Source organism: Nannobrachium achirus, assembly GCF_963921795.1.
Source record: "Nannobrachium achirus genome assembly, chromosome: 22".
NCBI classification, from domain to species: domain Eukaryota; kingdom Metazoa; phylum Chordata; class Actinopteri; order Myctophiformes; family Myctophidae; genus Nannobrachium; species Nannobrachium achirus.
The window spans coordinates 15,182,853-15,206,561 of record NC_137829.1 but is presented as its reverse complement, the minus strand read 5'-3'; the positions used below and the strand labels follow the sequence as shown (position 1 = coordinate 15,206,561).

General features: G+C 43.3%; 1 protein-coding gene across 1 annotated transcript in view; it reads right to left on the bottom strand.

The window, feature by feature from the left end:
* The window catches only part of LOC308308375 (ephrin type-A receptor 6-like), a gene marked incomplete at both ends in the record, with an annotated part of 377,312 nt that overhangs the window by 12,325 nt on the left and 341,278 nt on the right, over positions 1-23,709 (bottom strand). Inside the window, 3 exons of the mRNA XM_080753799.1 lie at positions 9,524-9,709; positions 11,444-11,569; positions 16,445-16,515. Of these exons, the coding sequence (XP_080609925.1) occupies positions 9,524-9,709; positions 11,444-11,569; positions 16,445-16,515 (383 nt within the window). The remainder of the gene's footprint in view (positions 1-9,523; positions 9,710-11,443; positions 11,570-16,444; positions 16,516-23,709) is intronic.

Below are 23,709 nucleotides of genomic sequence, written 5' to 3'. Positions count from 1 at the left end.
GTGTCGTCAATCTGCTTCAAAGCACTGCAATGTTTTATTGTATCATTCTAGCATGCAGTGTGATGTGTGAAGGTTGGTTTGATTAGAGTCTAACATTTGACAGTCAGACATACAGTGGCGCCAACGGCACAAGTCCACGCCTGCACCACAACACAGCATAAACACTTAAACCCCATTGTGACGCGTTGCAAGCTTCAAACGGAAGCCAGTGGTTGAGACCTGATCTTGTACTGTGGACGACCACACTGAGAGAGCAGCATTATTCCAGGAAAACATGAAACTTTTGTTACTGTATGAAACATGACCAGTGTACTGTAAACTGTGTGTTTTCCAATGCTGTAGTCACACTGACAGAACCTTTGTAAAGTCACCATAAAAGGTTCTGATGATAGAAACAGTGGCGTAAAATAAACTAAATAATTTTGAGGTACACTTACTTTAACTTTGACTAGAAGTTCAAAACGAGGGTTTAAGTCGTTGAGAAAGGCACTGAACTGCCATCAGATAAATAGCTCAAATGTAAATGTCAAATGACAGCAGACCCTTTACGCAGCGCTATGGATTAATTAATTTAAACCGGGAACGCATTATTACGCATTTTATGCTTAGAAATAGCAGATATACAAGCTCACAGCATGGCACCGAGTGCCGCGCTGCGAGCTTGTAGATCTGCTATTTTTGAAAAATCATCAATCAAAAGTGTGAAAATCTTTGAATATTTTGACCCGATTCAAAAGTGTCTTCTAAATCCCTCTAAGGTTTTTTGAAAAACCTATGTTTCTATGTCCGTTGTGCTCAAACCTTTTCATGTGAAGGACCCCCAAAATTATATGGATTTGGCCACCGACTCCCATCTTAAAATATTTAGTTCCAGGGACCCAACCCCCCCCCCCCCACCCCCCAGAAGCAAATATTTTAGTTACAAATGTCCGCTTAACAAATACATACAGTATATTCAAAGATTTGCACACATTTTCAAGACAAAAAAAAAAAAAAAATAGTGTGTGTGTGTGTGTGTGTGTGTGTGTGTGTGTGTGTGTGTGTGTGTGTGTGTGTGTGTGTGTGTGCGTGCGCGCGAGGGGCAATTCTCGCTATTTCTATGTTTCATTAGTTCGACTAAGGGTTAGGGTTAGGTTTAGGGATAGTTTTAATGAGGTTAGGGTTTGGGTTAGGATTAGGCATAGTGGTTAACATTCACCAGGTTAACATTCACCCGCGTCGAACAAACGGAACGTCGAACAAATGTTATGTCGAAATATCGACACGCTCCCATTGCGAAGCAGGGCATTGCTGAAAAAGAGCATTCCTCCTCAAGCGAACCTCCCCTGGATAAAAAAAAAAAGCAACAACAAAAAAACTAAAAACATATTAGCTATGGTAACCTTGAGGGCCTATCCTCTATCAATGCAGGGGCTTTGGGGTCATGCTGACCCAGTGACCCTTCACCTCTTTCTAACGTCCAGGGGGTTAGAATCCAGTCCATGCGCTGGTCAAACCAAGGTCAGTCCATCCGGGGCAGGCAGAGAGCAGCTGTGCCTAGAGGGCACAGAGCTGAGAGAATGGGATATAGACACACAGAATGTCTGCAGCCTCCGCTTCAGCAGTGTGCAGTGGCATCAGTTCAGCAAAAGCTAATGGCAACATGACTGGTGTCTGGGCGCGCGTGCAAGACACCAGTCATGTTGCCATACCTTAGCAACAGGCACAATGAATTTATTTTAAGAAGTACATTTTATTTTTTTCCCCTGTAGCCAAGGTATGGCAGCTGCACAATTGACGCCTCTGGCAGTGTGTATTATCACACTCCTTGAAACACTACACAGGTGTAGGCAATCAGACCTCCTGAGGTCATCATGTCAAACACTGCCTCATAATAGCCTTTGTTTGTCCTAAAGACACACTGATACACCGAGTCTGCCTCAGTAAAGAATGGATCTTTTTAGCGTCTTTAGAGAGTAAACTTCAGTAAAGTGCAAACCAAACATTATAAATTTGTCACGATCTGGTGTTGTGGAGGTGAGGGCCCAAATGCAGAACTCAATGTCAAAGTACACACAGAAAACCAAGGAGTGCAAATGGGTGCATCGATCCCCCCATTCCGACATGCTGCCATTCCGACATCGTCCCATTCCGACACCTAACCTCTATGGAAGTGCTGCCACTCAGACAATTAGAAGTCAATGTCGGCATGGCAGAATGGAGAGCGGCCCCCAGTGCGAATACAAAGACTTTACTTAATAAACTTGATATGGTAAACACAAGCACACACTGAACAATAACACAACATGCAGAACAACACACAGAGAAACTGGAGGAACGGACAGCATACAATGAACCTGCACAGAGAGCAGATACAGGCAGGATTAAATAGTCTCTGACCACCTAGGCAGTCTTAAGGTCATCAGCTCACAGCTGCGAAACCGGGTGGCGCTCAGATTGTCAATCAGGTTCTCACAGGAGGGAAGGGAGCGAGTAGGAAAAGTTGGAAGTGGGGAAAAGGCCAGGGTGAGACCCTGGAAGTGCTACCGTGTGGCACAGATCAAAAATTAGGTTTTTGACCTACATTGCATCAAAACAATTAGCACATTTTATACTATGACAACTTGTGAAACGAGACATTCTGCATAATGAGTGCTTTTACTCTTGATACTTTAAGTAACGTATGTTTTATTTTGATGCCAAAACTATTGTACTTTTACTTAGGTAAAGTTTGATAACCAAACTTTTACTTGTAACAGAGTGTTTCTACAGTACATTGCATTATTGATACTTGGGACGGAGCATTGGTTCGACCCCCCGTTGGTCCGACCAGGTTAACATTCACCAGGTTAGCATTGACCAGCGTCGGCAGTTTAGCATTTCACCAGGTTAGCATTCACCAGCGCCGTCAGATTATCATTTCACAATTTACGATTTACAATCTAGGCACTTAGCAGACACTCTTATCCAGAGCGACTTACAATAATATCAGGCATCAATACATCAAAATCATTACATCAAATGCATAGCAATATCAGTTTATAAAAATGACGTAGGTAGACCTAATCACCAGGTTAGCATTCACCAGCGTTAGTTTTACTGAGGTTAGGGTTAGGGTTAAAGGAGTACTGTAGTTCACTGGAGTAGTTCATTTTGGGGGTGAACTACTCCTTTAAGGTTAGGTTTAGGTGGTCGGGTTGGAATAATGGAGGTCGGAACAATGGGAGGTCGGAACTATAAACATTTGAGAACTTTTCCCACCACTGGAACACAGCATCCAACCAAAGCCGGTCTCTCCTGCCGTACAAACACCAGAGGTATGAAGCTCATTAGAGTACACGGCACACCGCGGCAGAACGAAGCACAACCGTCCTGAACTAACAAGCAGAAGTTCTTGCCGGCAGGCTGTGTTGCTCCTGCGGCGCGGTGCGTGAAGGAAAACAAGCGCACCTGTTCCTCTCCCTCCCGTCGCCCGGTGTCACCTGTTCCTCCCTGCTCAGGTAAAGTGACAGTCACAGCACACTGACTCTCCCTCTTAATTAGTCTCCCAAGAACAACAACAACACCAGATGGGACGGACGACACAGAGAGAGAGAGAGAGAGAGAGAGAGAGAGAGAGAGAGAGAGAGAGAGAGAGATGGGAGAAAATAAAAACTAAGCTGTGATGACTAAAACTAAGACTAAATATATTGACAATTTCGTCAACAAAATAAAAACTAGACTAAAACGTTAGGGAGGGACTAGTGGAGAGAGTCATTTTATGTTTGGTTGCTCTCAGGTGTTGCGTGCTGAAAATAACCGATCTACAAGCTCACAAGCTGAGCTTGTAGATCTGCTATTTTCACCACGCAACCAAATGTAAAATCAGCCATTACGATGCCATCAAGGCCTGCCAGAATACATTTTAGTTGATTAAATCAACTGTAGATTTATAGTCGCCTAAAATCTTATGATGTTATTGGAAGACTAAAATTAGACTAAAACTAAAACTTTTCAGGTGACTAAATTATGACTAAAACTAAATGACATTTTATTCAAAAGACTATGACTAAAACTAAATCAAAATCTGCTGTCAAAAACAACACTGCGACAGACTATACACACAAATGAACAGAGCCATTAACAAAATGCCTCTATATATGAGAGAGAGAGAGAGTTTGGTGCACTGTTGGATAAGCAACCACGCAGAATGTCTTGTTCTGATGAATGACTCACTCTCTATATTATATCAAAACCAGCTGTCACACTGTCATGTACACACACACACACACACACACACACACACGCACACATGCACGCGCGCACGCACAGACTTGCAGACGTGATTTTGCTATCCACGAGTTTCCAACGCCCCATAGTGCATTGCGCAAACGTCTGCATCGAGGTTCCGCCGCCGATTTACAAGCTCACAACGGGTTGCATCTGCGACGCGACGTGAGCTTGTATGTCTGCTGTTAAACCCGGAAGTTTGGTCCTGATAGTCTCCAGTAAACCCCCGGGGAAACTTGAGGATAGAGTTAAAGAACTCTTAGTCAAATCCAAGATTGCCTCCATCCATAGGTCGAGAACATAACTTTTGAACTGGGAGGAAAGATGTGACTGTATGTTTGGGGTTTGTTCTCATTCGTCGTTGAGCTGTAAATCTGGCAAATGAAGATTGTCATTCGCAGAGGGAGATACGGGCATTGTTTGACAGCACAATCAGTGTATTTTGGAATCATGTCAATTTGTGTTTTCAGATATTTAATCACTTGAACCGTCAATACTTAATAAACTTGACCTTTCACTCTGTACTTCCCTTGTCTTCCCTTTTTCCCCTCTACACCAAACCTCTTTGCCTAAAATAGCCGATCTACAAACTCACATTGGCTCGCAGAGCGAGGCATTGTGAGCTTGTAGATCTGCTATTTTTGGCTAAAGTTCTCAGAATATGCATGGACGTTAGGGTTCAAGTGTTTAATATAAAAAAAGGAGAAAAAAGGTTTCTATCACACAAAGATTTGGAGGACCCCCTGTAGTAACTCTGAGGACCCCCTAGGGGTCCCGGACCCCCTGTTGAAGACCCCTGCTCTAACCACAAGGCCAATGAGCTGGCTGTGAAGCATGTAGACCTGCTATTTTCTGCCCCACGTTCCACACAGAATATGGATGCTGGGGTGCAAGTGGTTTAACAAAATTGTAAGCATATTCTGATAAACGTGACAATATTGTTAATCATAATTATTTTATTATTTTATAATCGTGGCATGATATTTTCATATTGTCCCTTCCGTATAGTTATAACCCAGAATAGGGATGCTAGTCTGCTAAAGGGTTCATGTGGTTAAATCATACTCACTGTACAACAGTGTTGTTCAACGTGGCACATACTGTAGTGTGTGTGTGTGTGTGTGTGTGTGTGTGTGTGTGTGTGTGTGTGTGTGTGTGTGTGTGTGTGTGTGTGTGTGTGTGTGTGTGTGTGTGGGTAGGGGGGGGGTTAGTCTTGAGGGAACACATTTATCTTCACAGCTCCGCGTCTCTTTATACTGCGTCTGTAAAATCAACCATATGTTGTGCTCTGCTGCGTTACCCATAAAATACTGCTGCTTAACAACCGCACGCACACAAAAGTGCACACACGCACGCACACACACTCTCTCTGGATTACTTTTCCTGTGGATTTACCTTATGTGGATGTTATACCTTATGGGGACTACAGTATGTGGATTTACCTTTCCTTGTGGACTCTGGATTTACCTCATAGAACGGGTACACATTATAGTATATTATTATTTTATGCTTTAACTATTGAAAAATAGCAGATATACAAGCTCGCATTGAGCTTGTAGATCTGCTATTTTTGAAAAATTGTGAAAATTAGAATTTTGACCCGATTCTATGAGTGTCTTTTGAATCTGAATGTTTCTATGTCAGCAATCTGGCCAGCCATCGTTAAAGAAAAGATCCTTTTCACTTAAGTGGAGCTCAGTTAGTCTGTTCTTGAGAGACTACTATGTCAGTGGTGCTCAAACCTTTTCATGTGAAGGACCCCCAAAATGATATTTATTTGGCCACGGACCCGCATATCAAAATATCTAGTTCCAGGGACCCCCCAGAAGCAAAATTTGAGTTACAAACGTTCGCTTTGAAAATGCTTGTATATTCAAAGATTTGCACACATTTTCACGACTTTTTCAAAAATAGCAGATCTACAAGCTCGCAGCGCGGCACTCGGTGCCGCGCTGTGAGCTTGTATATCTGCTATTTTTCACTGGTTAAAGCATTCAATAATTCTAGGCCTAAATGGGTTCATTGTCATTGTGGACAATGGATGAGGCGTGCATCTTCGTTGGCCTTAGGATTCGATTCGACTACGATTCATCTGTTAAACAATTAGATTTGTTTGGATTCTGAACCACTGCATTCAGTAGGTCCTATAGAGAAGCCTGGCATGTTCATCCACTTTGTACTAATTTGACATGTTCATCTATGTTTAGACACGTACCGATACCATATTTTCCTTGGTATCGATTTCGATACGTTAAATTGCGTATCGGACGATATAGTACCGATCCGATACCAGTGTGTAATATAAAAAGATCTTGCAATGGGCCTGGTGTACATCACCAAGATACCCATGTACCTGACAAAATCATGTTCAACCCAGATTCGGGCTCCAACAAAGGGTCAAATATGTTCTCCTGCTAGACCACTAAAATGTGGAACGCCTTACCAAAGGCCTTAAAGGAGTGTAAAATCCCTACCTTCCTTTAAAACGGCTCTGAAAAGCCACTTACTGCTACCGTGGCTGCAACTCCATCCATGCCTAACTTTGCACACGCACTCCTTGGTTGCCAAACCACAACCTCCACCCCTCATTTCTTACATGGCCCTCTTCTAGTGCCACCATGAGGCCGAATGTTGCAAAACACATTTTTGGACACTGTTCCTACAGATTTTGCCCTAAAACCACACAAAGCGATACACCGTATCTCTAAACTAAGTCATGTCATCAACATGGACCATTTCCCATATTCCCTCCTGATTGGCTACTATTGCCTTCTAAAGTTTGTGTATGCGACCTGACGGTTGCTTATCTCCCGATTAGGGAGTCTTACTGGTATTCTAATACCAACATTTTAGGCAGTAGGAATGCAATAATGCAATATTTGACTAATTGAAGTTAATAGGAGACCAATCTTAAAGGGGTAGTTCAACCCCCAAATGAAAAATGTTCTACTGATTACTCACGCCATGGAGACTTGAGTTCAATAATATTTCTTTGTATTTGTCGCATTCCTAAGACAAAAATGTGATTATAGTAAATGTACCCCCATTGATTCCGGATGGGGACCCAAATGCATTCGGGTCCCCATCCGGAATCAATGGGGGTACGTTTATTGTAATCAAATTATTGTCTTTGGAATATATATATAATATATAAAATATTATATCAAGTCGCCTTGGCGTGAGTAATCAATAGAAAAAAAAGTCATTTTGGAGTTGAACTACCCCTTTAAAGGAGTAGTTCACCCCCAAAATGATTTTTTTTCTATTGATTAGTCATGCCATGGAGACTAGAGTTCAATATTTTTTTTTGTTTTTTGTCACATTCCTAAGACAAAAATGTGATAACAATAAATGTACCCCTATTCATTCCGGATGGTGACCCGTTTCGAAACGGGTCACCATCCGGAATCAATGGGGGTAAATTTACTCGAATCAAATTTTTGTCTTAGGAATGTGACAAAAAACAAAAAATATTATTGAACTCTACTCTCCATGGCATGACTAATCAATAGAAAAAAAGTCATTTTGGGGGTGAACTACTCCTTTAACAAAGATCATAACTATATTTAAAACATTCAGTGATTAGCCTACACTGTGAGAGTTGTTTTGGAGTTAACGTTATTCTTTTGCATAGTTTTGCATTGGTACCACAGCAGCGTCAGCAAATATTAAAGGATTGGCTCAGGAATGCGAAAAATATCTGGAGTAACTTCAATAACTGTAAAGATCTATTCAATGATTTGTAACCTACTGCTGTTGTAATTATTTTTTTGGAGAAACTCAACTTAATATAATATTTGACTATCCACATCTTCTATTTTATACTGTATTAGTTTCTCAGATTAACTTTCTTTCTCTATAATTTGTACCAGATAAATGGATTTGCTTTGGATTGACTCTCAGCCAGACTTCCTTGCACAGAATTAATTTGATGTAGCTGTCAGTCAGTGTAAGTGATGCATGTATTGATGGAGATTCAACTAATTCATCAGTAAAACTAAAAGATAGTCTAAAGCAGTGGTTCTCAACCTTTTCAGGCTGCGATCCCCAAAATAATCATATTTTAACTGGGGACCCCCACAAGCTGACGTGTACTAAGATGTATAACATGGTTCTATTGTGAAAATAGAAAATCTACATGCTCACATGCCTCGAGTTGCGAGGAGTTGTGAGCAGGTAGATCTGCTATTTTCACAATTTCTGCCTCTAATATTTGACAATTTGGCCAATGTTTAATTTGTCATTTTAGAGGTATTAAAAAGTCCTTAAATTATCACTTTAGAAATGTGCAGAATCTGCAGATACCCTCTATAAACTTGTTTGTTTACTGAAAACAATGTTGCACATTAAGCTAATCATCTGGGGACCCCACAAAATAGTCCCACAGGTTGAGAACCACTGGTTTATAGGCTGATTTATATGTAGTTGTGTGGTGTTGGATTGATTGATTGATTGATTGATTGATTGATTGATTGATTGATTGATTGATTGATTGATTGATTGAATGAATGAATGAAAATTAATGAAAAAGGATACGGACACAAAAAAAAATTACAGCGATGTGATAAAGTTGATTCTGATTCTGACCGCACTGTGAGAACCAGTGATATCACCCTGTATGGTCCCAAAATGTAGCAAACAAAAAATAAATAGGTATTTACTCCCAAAATGTTTTGGGAAACAGTGATGTAGACCAGAGGTTTTCAAACCTTTTTGACTCAGGGCACCCCAGTACTTAATCTTTCATCCACGACACCCCTGAATTACACTGTTAATTCTTAGAATCTTACATCACATTACGCAACATGAATATAAACAAATATCCACCTGAGATAGGGAAGGTTAGGGAGATAGATAGGGAAGGTACACCAAAAATAGCCGACCTACAAGTTCACAACAACGTGACGCGTTGTGAGCCTATGCTCATGTTGGACGTAGATGGAAAAAGAACAGTGCAAATCAGGTCTGTTTTACTAAGCATAGTGAAGTGATATTGATGTAGTGATATTGATGCATTCCAGAATATTCTGCCGCATCCCTGGACTGGCATAAAGGCACCCTCGGGCAGTGATTCGCAACCTGTGGGCCGGGACCCCCAGGGGGTGGGGGGGTCCACAAATTATTTTGGGGGGTCCCCAGATGATTAACTTAACCCTGCAAGGCCCGAATTAATTTCTACTGGCCCAAAAAAATTAACCACTGGTCTAGGGTGCCTGCGGCACCCACTTCGGGGAGCCCTGACGTAGACAGTGGTGGGTGTCCTGAGTGTCCTTACTTTTGGTGACCACTCCCTCCAGCCTGATGATGTTAGGGTGGTCAAACTGCCCCATGATGGACGCCTCGCGCAGGAAGTCCCGCCTCTGGCGCTCCACGTAGCCGCCCTTCAGCGTCTTGATCGCCACGGCGATCTCCTTCTTCCCCGGCGACCGCAGGCGCCCGCTGCACACCTCGCCAAATTCGCCTGCGTGGAATACGCGTGCACACAAACACAAACGCACATACACACACGCACGCACTCAATGTGACACCTACAAATGTTCGCAGCATATTTCAATATTTTTTTTTCTCCCTAAAACATGATGATCAGGTATTATGATTATACTAGGAGGAAGATTTTTTTCAAAAAGGTGTACAGAAAGTGTTAATATTATGTTTTTATGTGGCCACACCCATCAGCTCATTAGGTATGCCTGGTTGTCAGGTGGGTGGTGACCCAGCTGAAGTTAACCACACCCACAGTGTTGGGTGAATGGTAAAAGGGGAGGGGATAATGTTATGATGTCATTAACTCAGTGTTTTTCCATTGGGCCTTTTTGACTCCGAGGCTTTCAGCTTTCAGGAAGAAACCAAAAATACACAGGGAAGACATATTTGCACATTATAACCACACCTGGGGGTCTATTAGAGTAATGTTAACTCAAAAGACACATAAAAAACTGAAAAAATACATAACTATGGCACCACCTCTTTAAAGTTTTCTTTCCGTAATTACATGTATGTGGTGTGACAGTGAACGGGACTCAAGTCTGTCTGCAGGATTTTGTGAATATTGAACCAATGAAAAGTATCAACGAGAGCTTGTGACCAAATAATAACTAGATTGGATCTATTAGAACATTTTTTTTTCTTTTTTTCTGAAAAATAAAGGTTTCACTTTCAGACATACAAGGTTTCAACTCCTTTGGCAAGTGATGAAATACCAACACAAACCACCAGGGGGCACTGTTGCAATTCCCAGCTTTAGTTTTGGGGGTTTTCTATGAGAAGCCACCTGGTTCCCCCCGATGAATAATTCAGCCGTGTAAAGAGTCTCGCTGCAACCTTCCACAAAAAAAATCAGCCACGGAATCTATTCTTAGCCCGTCTTTTGTTCTGTAAAGCCGTTAAAGCTTTAATATTCCCCCGCTGCGCGAGGCTACGCGTGGTGGAAGTGACAGCTAGATGCCGCGCGGGGAGGAAATAAGCACTCTTTGCTCAGCGCGGGGACAAGAGCAGGATCAGAGCAATTACAAGCAGGAACTAGAAATAGTAGGGCTGGAATTCTATGTCAGATTAAACACAGCTGTTATCAGCGCTAATATGCCAGATCCCTCTGTCCCACAAAGGATCTGTGTGTGTGTGTGTGTGTGTGTGTGTGTGTGTGTGTGTGTGTGTGTGTGTGTGTGTGTGTGTGTGTGTGTGTGTGTGTGTGTGTGTGTGTGTGTGTGTGTGTGTGTGTGTGTGTGCATACTTCATACTAATGTCACCACGAGTACTGTTTAGTGAAATCTTATAAATAGACATTATGAGGACAATTTTCCTGGGAAATAGCCTGGGAAATAGCCGATCTACAAGCCTGGGAAATAGCCGATCTACAAGCTTACAACGCGTCGTGGCGCGTTGTGAGCTTGTAGATCGGCTATTTCCACTATCAATGTTATTTTGTAAGTATAAAGTTGTCAAATATGTCAGTCATTTCTTTGTATATTTTGGTTATGTATCATATGTGCCATGTGCAACTTCAAAGCCTAAAAGCCAAACAGAAATGTAATCGTCAACGACAAAAACACAATTAAATCGTTAATCGCAATTATTTGAGTGACAATTAATCGTCATGCAAAATGTCATAATCGTGACAGCCAAATGTGTGTGTATGGATGTGTGTGTGTGTGTGTGTGTGCGTGCGTGCGTGCGTGCGCGCGTGTGTGTTGTGTACCTGCTCCTATGACTCTCTCAATGCGGATGCGAGTGGGGTCTATCTCCTTAGTGAACTCGTGCACGGCCTGGCTGGGGTCCTCATAGGTGTCTGGATCCACATAGGTCTTTATACCTGGGAATGGGACTGAGAGAGAGAGAGAGAGATCTGGTTCATTACCTCCATCAGCTTCATCCAGCTGATGGCTGTAACATGGCTCTGATGAGCGCTGTGCGGGGGAGAAGTTAGGGGTTAAATGCCTTGCTCATGGACACATATGCGCGTGACATCCATTATCATATTCGGAAGTTATGCGGGAACACCTAACTGAGTGGCAAAAAAATACTTTCTGGCCTTGACAGCCCATATCATGCAAACAGAAAAGTCTTATCTGATTGCATTAATCGACGTTAAGCGACGCTAAACTACATTAAACTCACTTTGCAACTCACTTTGCCACTCGATTTGCCATTCACTTTATGCATGCACGTACCCTCTGCCTCTACAGCCAGAGACAATAGGCTTATAGTAGGCTATACAAATAATATAAATTTCACCCTTACTCTTAAACCCTTTGTTTACCAGGGTCCACCAGGGGTCTTTATTTCGTCCCCTCCAGCAGCTGCTGAAACAGTCGATCTACAAGCACAAGCCACAAGAGCTTGTCGATCTGGTATTGTCCTCGAACGGTAACCCGAATGCCAGAATATGAATGCTGGTTAGATGTAAGTTAATGTTTCCTGGAGGGACTCCCACACGTCCCCTGACAGCCCAGGTTGAAGAGAAAAGCTTTTCAGGTCACTTTGTCAAAATTCAAACTCCACGCTTAAAACGAGCTGCCACCAGCAGCTGCTCCTTGTCCTTTGAACAGGAATGCACAGTCTTCCATATGGCCAGCTTACACATTAACAGTAGCGTACACATAACTCTATCTCAGTGGTTCTCAACCAGGCCGCGACCCCCAAAATAATCATATTTTAACTGGGGACCCCCCACTCTGATGAGCACTAAGAGTTGAGACATTCCATTTTGTATAACACGGTTCGCGTTGCGAGGCGTTGTTAAAAGTCCTTAAATTGTGACTTTAGAAATGTTTAGATACCCTCTATACACTTAAACTTTGTGTTGGTTTGTTTACTGTTGAGAGAGAAAACAATGTTGCACATTAAGTTAATCATCTGGGGACCCCCCCTGGGGGTCCCGACCCACAGGTTGAGAACCACTGCACTAAAGTATCTAACCATTACTTGAACGAATCACAGAAACAGGTTTCACGTCTCGCTCCATATTGAGAACAATGTGAGAGAGGAATCAAAAGGAAAAGAAGGTCAAATGGTGTCTTAAATATCGACCACATCCAGGATATTCTTTCTATTCTCACATAAGTGAGGGAACAGGCTCTCCAAATTGAAATGTGGAGTGGTGCACTCCATAGGAAATGAAAGGTTTGTGGCTGATCAAACAGACTGCACTAGAGCCACACACACCACACTGTCAGCACAGCGGCAGCAGGCCACGACACGGGCTGAGAATGGATTTCATGATTATGGATTTTTTTTTCCCTCCGTCAAAATGATTTGAGGCTAGTCACAAAAACAGAGGAAGGATGTAAATGAGCTCTCCTCCTCTCCTCTCTTCTCCTCTCCTCTCCTCCAGGCAATCTTAATTCATTAAGACCAGGAACGCATTAATACGCATTATTTTATGCTTTAACTAAAATAGCTTGTAGATCTGCTATTTTTGAAAAAACATGAAAATTTGTCTTTCAATATTTTTACCCGATTCTATAAGTGTCTTCTAAATCCCTCTATGTTTTTTTGAAACCTCCTGTTTCTATGTCAGTGGTGCTCAAATCTTTTCATGTGAAGGACCCCCAAAATTATATGTATTTGGCCACGGACCGTCGGACCCCCATCTCAAAATATTTAGTTCCAGGGACCCCCAGAAGCAAAATTTGAGTTACAAATGTCTGCTTAAAATATACATATATTCAAAGATTCATACACATTTTCACGACTTTAGCTTTCAATAGCTAAAGTATAAAATAATTCCTGCTCTAAATGGGTTAATTCCTCACTCCATCTCCTGTGTCTTTCCGCTTACTCTCCTCCAACCCCCTCTCCCGTTCCTGACGGCTCGTTCGTGTTTTTTTTTCTCCCGACAGATGATTTAAAAACAAACTGTTAGATGTTAAGAGAGAGAGAGAGAGAGAGAGAGAGAGAGAGAGAGAGAGAGAGAGAGAGAGAGAGAGAGAGAGAGAGTTTGTAAGTAAGTGGGGAGAAAGGTAGGCCAGGGGGAGGTGAAGAATGGAGGGCTTCAACTAGATTAGCCTAAAAAGGCCCACAGAGGACATCACACGAATGCGTGTGTGTACGAACGAACACGCGCGCGCGCACACACACACACACAGTGTGTGTGTGTGTGTGTGTGTGTGTGTGTGTGTGTGTGTGTGTGTGTGTGTGTGTGTGTGTGTGTGTGTGTGTGTGTGTGTGTGTGTGTGTGTGTGTGTGGGGGGGGGGGGGGGGGGGGGCAGAGGGAGGAGGAGGAGGAGGAGGAGAGATGAGGAGGCGGAAAGATGGAAGGAAAGAGAGGTGGGTGCAGGAAAGGGGGAGGTGGGTTCGAAGGAGCTTTTTCTTCTGTTGGTTTGTTTAAAGGCAGCAATCGATCACTTCTCCTGACATCTCCGTTTCCCTGCTAACCCTCTGAGAGAGAGAGTGATGGAGAGACAGAGAGAGAGAGAGAGAGAGAGAGAGAGAAGGAACACACACAAGAGACTGAGCGAGAAAGAAAAATAGCAAAGGAGAAAAAAAGTGAAAGGTAGAGGCGTTACCAATCCCTCAAACGCCGCTACGGAGAGAGGTGAGGGACACACTTCATTCCCCTTCACTTCAAAACAAATTGAGGTGTCTGTGTGTGTCTCAATAGCAGCTTTTTTCCGGCGAGAAAGTGATTGCGACGCACATTCGCCACCCGCCGCTCCTCTCAAAGGTGGATGTCTGCGACCGTACAAACGGATAAACACGGCCAATAAAGGCAGCGTTTGCATGCGGGGGAGAGGCGTGCCTTTTGAACTGAGTTGCCTTTCCCCAGGCATCGCCCCCCTTAGAACTCTCCAAAACAAACAGGATAGAGGAAGTATAGGCGAGAAAAAGTGGCGTCGAAAAGTGAAAAAGGCAAACCGTTAAGGGAGACACAGACACAGTGGTGGAGGAAAGTATGTTTGGACTGAGTAAACAGTTGCAATACCACAGTGTGAAAATAATGTGTAGAAAGTAAAAGTCACGCGTTCAAAATCTTAAACCCCTCTAGCCTAAGACAACTGGGACTTGAGAATAACTGTACTGAACTTTGACCATGTTTCCGTCTTCACCAAATCTCTTCGGCCATAATAGCCACGGGCTCGGTTGGGCTCGGCGAGCCCAGACTTTTATCAAGCTGCACGCACGCAGCCCCAACATGCACGCCCGTCGTCAAGATGTGTGACGGCGCGGTCAACACTTCAATCCCCTACCTGGCTGCTTTGCATAACAATACTCGGGGTATAGGCAGGCCTCACCTACGTCCTCATTTACACTATATATATGGGTACAGCCAGCAGGACGTTCACCTAGCATTCTTTGCAGACTTTAGTACTGTGTGTGGGGTCTATGTAAAATCTATGTAAAGTTATTTTATATAAAACTTAAAGGAAAATACATTAATTGAAACTAAAATAAAAACATCAAATTAACAATGTAACTAAATAATAAGAAATATAATGACATCAAAATTGTTGTGTACAGTATTTCAACTAGCACCGAGCGGCACGCTGCGTGCACACATGCGCGTGCATGTGATGTGCTCGTACTCGTGCGCGCACACCTGACGTCATGAATTTACGTCCATATCACACCACTGATAATAGCTGATCTACAAGCTCACAATGTGACACCTCAGCGCGTGCACATGAAGTGTTCACTTATGTGAGTTGTTGGTGTTGACTGACTATCTGTTTTGTTATTGGATAAGTGCAGCTGACCTTCTCCTCTGGCTATGGGTTGGAAACTATGCCGTCTGGGAGATGGAGTCCAAAAGCCGCACATTGTTGCGGACTTCAAAAGAGCCGACAAAACGTTTGATCTTTTCATATACTAAATATGTAAACAACACTGTGTGCGTGCGTGCGTGCATGCCTGCTTGCGTGCGTGCGTGTGTCTGTGTCTGTGTCTGCGGGTGCGTCTGTGCGTGTCTCAACGGTCTGAGAGTGAAAGTGTCCCACTCAATTCATTTGTAAGACGTACTGAAGTGCAGACGTACATCTGAATAACAGTGATCAAAGCTACTGAAGCATCAAATTAAATAAATGGTTTGATCTACACAATCAAGCTGTTTGTTGTGCATGGCTGTGGGAGAATGCATGCACGTCAAACAGATCCATTCATAAGGCAACATGACATTTGTAGGACGAGAAGTGAGCGAGTTGGCAAACATGTGAGTAATGGAATGTGGCTGTCAGTCCAACCTGCTTGATTCCTCTGGACTCGAGCTAATGGAATCCTCGCCTCGGAAGCACGAATGATGCAAATGGGAGAGTTGTTGGAATCTGGAGATCTGCTTTTAATGATTTGGCAATATAAGAATGCCAGTAAAGGATACTTGAATTGATTTGAAAATGAAATAAAATGAAATAAAATAAGAAAATAAAATAATAATAAATAAATAAAACACAGGTATTTGTGCACTATTTCAGGCCGCCAGCTGCTTTGGGAACTCCGTATCCCAAGCTAACCTCTCCTATGTGGTTGTACGTATACGCTAACTATTTGTGGCCGCAAATGCACAATTTATTGTGTTTTTTAGATTTCTCTAAGTTGCAATGTAGCACAGCTCCTCTGTTTTTACAGATGTCTTTGTTCCCTTTAATTGTACATTGATATGTTTTGATTGAGTTGAATTGAATTGAATTGAATTGAATTGAATTGAATTGAATTGAGTTGAGAGAGACAGACAGAGACGGACAGACAGATAGACATACAGTCTTACCATGTCCATTCTGATAGTTGGCCCTCCTCTTCTCCTCTGAACTCATCTTGGCCTTGATGTACCACTGACACCTGTGTACAACAACACACACACACACACACACACACACACACACACACACACACACACACACACACACACACACACACACACACACACACACACACACACACACACACACACACACACACACACAGTAATACACATACGTTAATGTACCACTGACACCTGTGCACAAGTTAGTTGAAGTACCTTGTAGTTAACCTAAAGTGATATTGATGTCAAATATTATCAAAGTATGCAGCACCGCTTTGAGGAACCCTAGCCTGGCATTGCCACTGTTGTATTTTATTTTATATTATATATTTTCACTGTTGTATGGACAGCAGTTGAAACGCAGTCACTGTTCCGGTCATGTTCTGATTTCTCATACTCTCTGCCTATGGGCCGAAGGCCAGACTGATACTGTGGAGGAACGTGTGAGTGAATCCACGTTATCAGTCTGGCTAATACCAGGCTAGACAAACCCTGCTCTTTCGTACCGTATTACGGTATGTGGCTTATTGCTATACAGTACCTATTGTCAAAGCTTGCACATGCCAAAAGAACAACAACATTGTGAACAGCAATATATCAATGGAGCGTATTTTGTAAATACAACGTTGGTGCAGTGATACTGATACAAGCTGTCATACAGTAGGTGTGTGTTTATCGAGTAGTTACTATAGTGTTTGGTCCATATTTGGACGTCAGGAGAAAAAAGAAGTTTCAAAAACTGTTGGGTGACAAGTTTTCCTCCAATCAGGATAGAGTGGGGCCTTCCTCCAATCATGGTCGAGTGGGGGTGGGCCTTACGCGCACCAAGGCCTGCCCCCACTTGAACATGATTGGAGGAAGGCCCCCGCCTGTCACTTACAGGCGGACGGATCGTCACAACACATAATATTCTATGATTTTTCACAGATAAGTGAAAACGCTCGGATTTGCTGGCAAGGGCAGCTATAGACAATGTTTTAGCTCTGCCAGTTAAAGAGTTAAGAGCGCCTACTTTTGCTATTTTGAAACATTTTGAAAGTTCTTTTTTTATATTTGACCTACTTAGTGCGCGTGTGTGCATGTGTGTGCTTGTGCATGCATGCGTGCCTGTCTGTATGTCTCAGGAGATGTTAGGTGATGATAGATTCATCCTTCACATGAATGTGAAGGAGGTGTTGAAGGAATGAATAGGAATGCACGCACACACCCACCCACGCGCACACCCACACACCCGCTCACACAAGTGTGTACTCAGGCACACAAAATATATTGCATGTTGGAAATATTATATCTAAGTATATCCATGAGATAATATACTTTACTACATTTTTTGATAAATAAATACATACATACATACATACATACATACATACATACATACATACATACATACATACATACATACATACATACATACATACATACATACTGTACATAACATACATACATACATACATACATACATACATACATACATACATACTGTACATACATACATACATACATACATACATACATACATACATACATACATACATACATACATACATACATACATACATACATACATAAATAAATATGTTACATTTTCACCTGTAATATTATGCCCAAAAGCAAAGCAAGCAGTACACCACATAATGTTTTACTTAAGTAAAAGTATCAATACCACAATGTCGAAATACCTTTGCAATTAAAAGTCCTGCTAGTTTTAGTAAAATTATAAAAGTACTGGCATCAAAAATCAAATCATTAAAGCGAGAAAAATGGCTTCCATTTTATCAGGCTAACTTTCCAGGAATAGAAAGCCTGCAGTTTCTATCAGCTTGGATTCCCCATCGATGATGTCACTGTTGGGTGGGATTCTGAACTGCCCTCCTCTGAGACACTAACCTTGCGTCACCAGACTTTGCACCTCTGTAATAACGCAAATCAATTAGTTTATTCTCGCAAGTCGCACTACGAGTTAGAATAAAAGATGAACATACCAAACCATTATTATACCAAAACAACAAAACGATTATACCATTTTAAACATTTTGGTGGTGCACGGCACTGTTGGTTACGGTTCGGTAGTTCCGGCCGCCTGTAGTCTACCTGATGACTACAACATGATGTATGTGTAAGTTATATCCACTCCCGACCGGATCTGAAACCCAAAAATGGTATTGATCCCAGGCCACTGAGACACAAAGCAAGTAGAAAAAAATGGCTCCATATAATGCGCATTAGTGAGGACCAATTATATGAAGACGCGTTGAAAATGATTGAAGTCGTCCTTTAGGAACAGTACTCGAGTACATTTCCACTATACTGCCCAAAATAGCCTCAGACACATGCAGCTATGTTGTTGTTTCTCCTGCATTGTTTGCCTTCAGTGTGTGTGTGGGAGGGCGTGTGTGTTTGTTCTAAAAAACCCTCACAGGAACAGCGAGAGGAGAGCGCATAGCAGCAGCGGTGGTGCCACATTTTGTGAGAGAAATAAGCAACCAGGTCTATGAAAACAAGCCCAAAAGAAGCGGCTTATCCCAAGTTTTTATCCCACGATTTTGCAACCCACTTTTCACCCAGTGCCAATTATCTAATGTAGGGGGGTTGGACGTGTGGAAGGAACACGTTATTCCATCCTTTCCGCTCCATCAGGTGCCCCGGCTGTCCAGGGGGAGGCAGTATAGAGACCAGTGGACATGTCCATGTCCCAACCCGCAACTAACCAATACTTACAAGCGACTTTACTGCAAAAACAAGGCCATACGTCGCTTATAATAAGCAAACACGGCAACACTGACAGCGAGCTAAAAACCGAGCTCCCTCTCAGCTGACTGTGGGATGCGCAGGCAGAAAGAACGGGGGCCATTTTAACCTTTGAGCCGCAGCTAAAAGCACGCCGCGCCATGCTGCGTTAGCGCTCTTATCCAGCATGAGCTAGCTGAGCCGCATTTAAACGTGACCTCCTGGCCTCCCTAGCGTAGGACGATATGTGTGCCCTGTTTAAAAAATATATAATAAAATAAAATAAATCACAATGTACTTGAGGGAGAGAGAAGAAGGGGGAGCGATTGAGAGGGTGAGGAAGGGAGAGAGAGAGAGAGAGAGAGAGAGAGAGAGAGAGAGAGAGAGAAGAGAGAGAGAGAGGGAGGGGGGGCATGGGAGACTCTTAGAGGGCGGGAGTACGAGAGGAGAATAGAACCTGGAAGCGTTTCTAACTAAATTCACAGCATGTGAGGGAGAATGTGTAATAAAGGCCCGTCCACACCAAGAGCAACGACTATAAATATGTCTTGTTCAAAATCCTTCTAACTCAAGTGGATGTCCACAGCACCACCATAACGACAACCGTGAATGATACCGACCGACCGTTGACATCGCTTTCAGAGCGATTTAATGAACTATGGAAACATTGACTGAAGTCAATGGATGGACAAGCTCGCAATGCGGCACTAAATTACGCTCTGTGAGCTTGTGGATCTATTTTTTAATAACCAAATATAGATACCGGTCCAGGCGCATACAACGAAGGCTCTGATGCCTGACAGTGTGTCACGGGTTCGAGTCCCGATCCCGACGACCTTTGCTGCGTGTCACTCCCCGTCTCCCTCCCCATTTCATGTCAGTCTAAATTCCAGATTCATTGTTTACCTGGTATCCTATGTATGATTATTCTTTTTAATAGTATAATGTTTAGACTGCAGGTTCTTGGTTTACCTGTGATCCTAGTTTACTGAGGCACTACACTGTCTCCCTGAATACCATGAATGTGATTACCTTGCTTGTTATAAGTCGCTCTGGATAAAGAGTGTCTGCTAAATGCCTAAATTGTAAATTGTAATTGTAAATTGTTGATCTCTTCTGCCATCACGACTCATGAAGAAGACTATAAAGATACAGAGGGCTGGGACAAAACATCGATGGCAAGCACAGACGCAAACTTTTAAAAGAGCCGTTTATTTGAATAAAGGAGACACTGTTATCGGGAAGGACAGGATCAGAAACGGCTACATCAGAGGATCAGCCCAGGTTAGAGGGGTTGGGGATAAAACAAGAGAGACGAAAGATTGAAATGGTTTGGACATGTGCAGAGGGGAGATGAAGATGGAGCTGCCAGCTAAATGAGAGGAGAAGAAGAAGGCCAAAGAAGAGGTTTATGGATGCAGTGACAAATAGCAAATAGCCGTAAATTGTAGATCGGCTATTTTTTTGGCAAGGAGATTTGGTAGAGTGAAAAAAGACTATGTTTACAGATGTGTTTTAGCACTTGTAGAGAGTTTATGTGGATCGAAGGTGAATTGATCCCTGCGTATGACGGAAGACAATTTCACAATGTATTAAAATCTCTGTTATAAGATTATTGTGATAGCTTTTTATCACGATAAACCAGGGGTCTGGGACCCCTAGGGGGTCCTCAGAGTTACTACAGGGGGACCTCCAAATCTTCGAGTGATAGAAACTTTTTTCTCCTTTTTTATATTAACCACTTGAACCCTAGTGTCCATATTCTGAGAACTTTAGCCAAAAATAGCAGATCTGCTTGTAGATCGCCTATTTTCAGCACAGAGGTTTGTTGTAGAGGGGAAAAAGAGAAGACTAAGTACAGAGTGAAAGGTAAAGTTTATTAATTATTGACGGTTCAAGTGGTTAAATATCTGAAAATCCAAAATACACCAACGATTGTGCTGTCAAACGATGAAACTATATGGAATCTATGAAGAAGCTGTGGGGGTCCCTACTTCATCTCTCTCTCAACTAAGGGGTCCTTGGCCTGAAAACGTTGAAGACCCCTGCGATAAACGATAATGACGGTTATCGTCCCATCCCTTCTGGAGTGACAGAGGAAGATGCCGAGAACTGAAGCAGATGGAAACAGATGATCCGCTGTGGCGACCCCCCCGATGGGAATCAGCCGAAAGAAGAATACAACACCTTTGTGAGCTTATAGATCGCCTGCTATCGGTGCGCGACACTGCCGTACGGCAAGGTACAGTATAAATCAGGCTGTAACGGAGAACTGTGGAATTCTGGGAGGACTGCAGGGCTGTGGGGCAGTGGCTTCAATTACACTGATGCTTTGATTACAGCTCAGGGCAAGGTAGTGTGTGTTTGTACGCTCGCGTGTGTGCGTGCGTGCGTGCGTGCGTGCGTGCGTGCGTGCGTGCGCGTGTGTGTGTGTATTACTATTCTTGTGAGGATCAAATGTCCCCATGCAGGAGCTTTTTCCTTGTTCTCACAAGAACAAAACATGGTTCATGGTTGAAAACAGATTTGTGGCGATACGCTTACGATTAGACAAAGTTTCAGGTTTAGGATCAGGACATTTGGAGGTTAGGTTGAGGGGTTTACACCGAGTTTTGTGCACGGGTGTCGTGCGTTGAAAAACAGCTGATCAACAAGCTCACAACGCTTATATGGCTTAGCAGGGGTCTTCAACGTTTTCAGGCCAAGGACCCCTTAGCTGAGAGAGAGATGAAGCAGGGACCCCCTCTACATATTGTATAATGGTGTGATGCAGACTTTCATCGCTTTCATATTCATAGACTTGTTTGACAGCACTGTCATCAGCCCATGTTGGATTCGTGTTAATGTGTTTTTCAGACATTTAACCACTCAAATTGTTGGTAAACGTGACCTTTCACTCTGTACTTGGTCTGCTCTTTTTTACCTCTACTACACCAAACCTATTGCAGAAAATAGCCGATCTGCAAGCTCTCAACGCCTCGCAGCGCGAGGCGTTGGGAGCTTGTAGATCTGCTATTTTTGGCTAAAGTTCTCCTCAGAATAGGGATGCAAGTACTCAAGTTGTTAATTTAAAAAACATATCTCCTTATGGTTAAGAATGACAATAACTCTCAACATGTTTATGTCCTCGCAAGTATAGTAATACAAGCGCGCGTGTGTGTGTGTGTGTGTGTGTGTGTGTGTGTGTGTGTGTGTGTGTGTGTGTGTGTGTGTGTGTGTGTGTGTGTGTGCGTGTGTGTGTGTGTGTGTGTGGGCCACCTTTCCAACATGAAAGCCCAGGTGTCAGAGGGAGGGCAGGATAAAGGGGATCAGGATACGTGACTGGAGAGGGCTGATAAAGGCACACGCCACCATGTTTTAATGAACACACTGACCCCATCTACCAAGGTCAACATGACCCTCCTCTCCTCTCCTCTCCTCTCCTCTCCTATATCCTCTCCGCCACGCTACTGGTTCTGTCCATCATTGTTGTCTCAGCCCCCACTTAGCGGCGTCAATTGGGTATGGCAAGGTACGGGAGAGTGTTTTTTGCAGGTCTTTCAGTCCGAGTGTATCGAAAAGGCTACTGGGTTAAGGCAGCGGAAGCTTGTGATTGGCTGCGTGGAGGTGCTGAAAGTCAGGGGGACGGAGATGCACCTAGACCTACACCTTAACCCTAACCTCAGTAAAACTAACGCTGGTGAATGCTATCCTGGTGAAATGCTATCCTGCTGACACTGGTCAATGCTAACCTGAATGTTAAACTGGTCAGACCAACGGTGCTTAAAGCTATACTGTGTAAGTTGCTCAACTAGTGGTCAGTAGCGGTATAGCAAACCGCGGTTGCGTCTGCTTTTTTTGGCCATTTTTACTTAAGTGAATGTACTCAGTTACTTTCCACCACTGCAAGACACCAGTCATGTTGCCATACCTTAGCTTTTACTGAACTGACGCCACTGGCCCCCCACTTAGCGGGAGCCCAACCTGGCAACCCTGACGCATATAACCCCCCCTGACAGCCCGACTAACCTTGGGCACGCTGAGCTATGATAGCCTTCAACGCAAGAGAGGCTTTAGTGACTAGTTGGAACACACACACACACACACACACACACACACACACACACACACACACACACACACACACACACACACACACACACACACACACACACACACACACACACACACACACACACACACACACACACACACACACACACACACACACACACACAACAATTCTTTCCCTCTGTCTCTGGTTGAACTTTACCCCCAGGTGTCTGTCAAATGCGTTTGACCTTTCCTCCGTCACTAAGTGTTGAAGCTGATTGCTTTGGCCTCGGTCCAACGAGACTCATTACCTCCTAAAGTCTCCTATCTGTCACATGCTCTGCACCGAGCGGAGCCCGGGAGAACGGACTCTGACGATCGAAAAGTGCCTCCAAACCTTTTCAGGGAAAGCTAGCGGAGAGTTCTCTCTGTCTGTCTGTCTGCGTGTCTGAACCACTGACGTAGAG